Here is a 3,580-nt window from a genome sequence, read left to right on the forward strand (position 1 = left end):
CGATCGCCACCGCTCACGCCAGCGGACGGTCGTCGTCAAGTGATGTTAGTAACGCCACCGTCTACCTCGTGCGACATACCGGCTCGCCGGCATCGAGCGAGCAACGTGTTCGACCGAGCGGCTTGCTGTGCGGGCGGCTTCTTGTGGCTGCTGGCTCTCGTCGAGAGCGTTTTGCGGCCCGGCGGGTGGGAGAACATGTTTCGTCTGTTGTGTCACTGTGTACGTCACATTGGTCTTGATAACAAGCACGGTTGATCCGTCGAAGCGATACACTCGTTCCTATCACGCTGTGCGACGGTGTATCATTCACTTTAGGATAAGGTCGCATATCAGGATACGCAACGGTGGCATAAAGTGAATGATACACCGTCGCACAGCGTGATAGGAACGAGTGTATCGCTTCGACGGATCAACCGTGCTTGTTATCAAGACCAATGTGACGTACACAGTGACACAACAGACGAAACATGTTCTCCCACCCGCCGGGCCGCAAAACGCTCTCGACGAGAGCCAGCAGCCACAAGAAGCCGCCCGCACAGCAAGCCGCTCGGTCGAACACGTTGCTCGCTCGATGCCGGCGAGCCGGCATGTCGCACGAGGTAGACGGTGGCGTAGCTAACATCACTGACGACGACCGTCCGCTGGCGTGAGCGGCGGCGATCGGTCCCTAACCTGCGGTCCTTCACACCGCAATCGGTTCTTCGCCTTGGTCCCTAATAACTCATATAGTTATCGAAGAGCCAGTTTGCTGCCAACTCCTCGTTCTTGTCGCATGCAAGGTAGGCCTGGACCACCATGTTAGGGTCGAAACCGCCGAGCGAGATGAGCCTCTCGACGGCCGCCCTCTCATCCTCCGTCAAGCGGATCGTGGTAGCCCTAGGCGGCGGCCCCCCTGCGGACGATGAACCCGAAGAGGAAGGACCCGCGTCGCTCCCCTCTTCGATAGGCTGGTTCATCATCTCGAGGAACGCCTGCTGGTTGCTGTTGATCGCCGCCAGCAGCTCGGGCTGCTCCTGCCCGATCTGCATCAGGACGGTCTGCAGCATCTGCGGGTTGGACTGGACGAGGCGCCGCAAGGCGTTGAACTGCGGGTTGTTCCGCAGCGCCGCGAGGGGATCGGACGACGACGACGAAGCGGCCGGGGACGACGACGCGGCGACCCCACCACCTGCCGCTCCCATCGCTGGAAACGAAAAAAAAAACTCTGACATTTTACGAACTCCTTGGCGACGTGCGCGTCGCGTCGCCAAGGCTCTGCGACCTCGGTCGTACAATCAGCGACCTCGGTCGTACAATCGGCCGGCTGCGCGGGTTTTCGGCGAGTTTCCCGCGCACCGGCCACGAACTCGACTCGCACAGCAAAAAAATCCGGTGCTCGCGCGCCACTCCCACGCTTGACCACACACTCGCTGCACTGCTCAAAGCCAACCCTACCTCACTGGCCGCCTCCAACACTGTCCCGCGCGTCTCGCGCCCCAACTGACAACTCATCATTGTCCCCAACTCGAGTCGCACAGCAAAAAAATCCGGTGCTCGCGCGCCGCTCCCACGCTTGACCACACACTCGCTGCACTGCTCAAAGCCAACCCTTGCGTATTCTCGTATTATCTTCGAGTAGTTGTGGCCGCCAGCAGCACCACCGCCGCCGCGAGCAAGCGGGCAGCAACCGCCATTTCTCTCTCTCTCTCTCTCTCTCTCTCTCTCTCTCTCTCTCTCTCTCTCTCTCTCTCTCTCTCTCTCTCTCTCTCTCTCCGCCATTTTAACACCGGCGGGCGCTTATGGAGCCTCGTCGGGCCTTGATTTGTTTATTTAGCCCAGGGGGCTCACTCGGCGCGGCGCAAGATGGGCGGTGGCGCGCCCCTCAGACCGCCCGACATCGCGCCGCCGCAGCAGCACCGGCCGCCGCCACCAAGTCCTGGACCCCGTCAGCAGAGCCCGCCGCCCGGCGTCGACGCGGACCTGCCCGGCTGGGTCGTCATACAGCGGACGACTCAGACGGGCCGCTCGTACAAGGTGTACCACGGCCCGCGCGGCGAGTACGCCGAGAGCCGGCGGCAGGCGCTGCTGCTCGCCTCCGGGGAGCCGCTCACGCCGGCGCAGCTCGCGCCCAAGTGCGTCTCTCTCCCGCCCTCACGACCCGCCGCACCGGCGACGCCCCCCTCAAAGGGTCTCTCCTCCCGCGCCCACATCTGAGCCCCGCCGGTGGTCGCGCAGGACGAAGCGGGCGACGCTCCCCGCCGTCGAGCCCGCGCCGGCCTCCTCCAACCCGCGGGCGCGCGCCGCCGCCCGACCCCCCCCAGCCTGGGACCGGCCCGCAGCCCTCGACGCGGCAGCGCGCCGTTCTCTTCCCCAGGTGGCGCCGCCTGCGCTGCGTGCGCCTTCGAACGGCTCGCGCTCGGCGAGGCCGCGGGCGCCGTCGTACTCGGCGCCTCCGCCGCTGCCGCAGGCCCGCACACCGTTGCCCCCCGCCCCTCCGCCCGCCCGCCATCTCCCACCCCTCCCACAAGGACGGGGCTTCCGCTACCTCGCGCGGCACAACCCTTCCGAACCACCTCTCTCCCTCGCGCCGCACGTCGGCCGTCGCCCCCCCGGCTCCTCGCCAGCCAGCGCCCGTCTCACCCGCACCCCACGCCTGTACCCCACGCCTGTACGCTCTCGCCTCCTCTCTCCGTCCCCGCGCCCGCCTTGTCCGTCTTTCGGCCACGGCTGAGAGTGCCCGAGAGTGCCCGAGGCTGCCCGAGGCTACCCGAGATTGCTCGGAGCGTGCCGAGCTGGCGCGGCTCGCGCGGCAGCAGGAGGAGCACACGTCCATGGACGCGTCCGGGACACAGTCTGGTCTCTCTCTCTCCTCCACCCTCACTTCCGCCGACGCCCCCGCCAACCCCTCCCCCGCCTCCTCCCTCGCCACGCCCTCCATCTCCGCCTCCTCCCTCTCCGCCTCCTCCCTCGCCGCCTCCTCCCTCTCCGCCTCCTCCCTCTCCGCCGCCTCCCTCTCCGCCGCCTCCCTCTCCGCCTCCTCCCTCTCCGCCTCCTCCCTCTCCGCCTCCTCCCTCTCCGCCTCCTCCCTCTCCGCCGCCTCCTTCTCCGCCGCCTCCCTCGCCGCCGCCTCCCTCGCTGCTGCCTCCCTCGCCGCCTCCACCATCTTCGCCGCCATCCACCATCTTCGCCGCCTCACGCCATCGCCGCCGCCGCCCGCGCCCCTCTCCCGCGTGCATGCCCTCTGAACCTTCTCGGAACCGTCTCGGAACCGTCTCGGAACCTGCGCCTCCTCTCTCCCGCGTGCATGCCCTCTGAACGCTTGGGGGCTGCTGCCTGCCTGAAGAGGCCCCCGCACGCTCGCCCCGCGATACCCTCGCCCCCCCCCCCGCCCCCCGGACGCCGCCCCACTGCCTCCCACTGCTCTGCCTCCCACCACCTCCTGCGACTACACTCTGTCACTGCCCTCGAGGTAGTCTTGCGCCCCATGTCCCTGTCACGACCCTTCTCCTCCCGCCACTGTGCACGCTTGGACTGCTGCTGCTGCTGCTCGAAGTGCAGCGCGCTCTGTCCCACTCTGATGAGCCATGCGCACGACTGCGCG

At 67.0% G+C, this 3,580-nt stretch overlaps 2 protein-coding genes across 2 annotated transcripts in view; one reads left to right on the forward strand and one right to left on the reverse strand.

Moving 5' to 3' along the window:
• Window positions 1–728: 728 nt before the first annotated feature.
• On the reverse strand, window positions 729–1,067 carry EMIHUDRAFT_59557 (hypothetical protein; the record flags this gene model as incomplete). Its single annotated transcript, XM_005780428.1, has 1 exon — window positions 729–1,067. A coding segment is annotated over one exon (339 nt), but the record flags the coding sequence as incomplete, so codon positions are not given.
• Window positions 1,068–1,842: 775 nt separating this feature from the next.
• Window positions 1,843–3,580, forward strand: part of EMIHUDRAFT_114388 (hypothetical protein) — a gene marked incomplete at both ends in the record, with an annotated part of 4,894 nt that continues 3,156 nt past the window's right edge. Inside the window, one exon of the mRNA XM_005780429.1 lies at window positions 1,843–2,111. Coding sequence (XP_005780486.1) covers window positions 1,843–2,111 — 269 coding nt within the window. The remainder of the gene's footprint in view (window positions 2,112–3,580) is intronic.

Source organism: Emiliania huxleyi, assembly GCF_000372725.1.
Source record: "Emiliania huxleyi CCMP1516 chromosome Unknown EMIHUscaffold_215, whole genome shotgun sequence".
NCBI classification, from domain to species: Eukaryota; Haptophyta; order Isochrysidales; family Noelaerhabdaceae; genus Emiliania; species Emiliania huxleyi.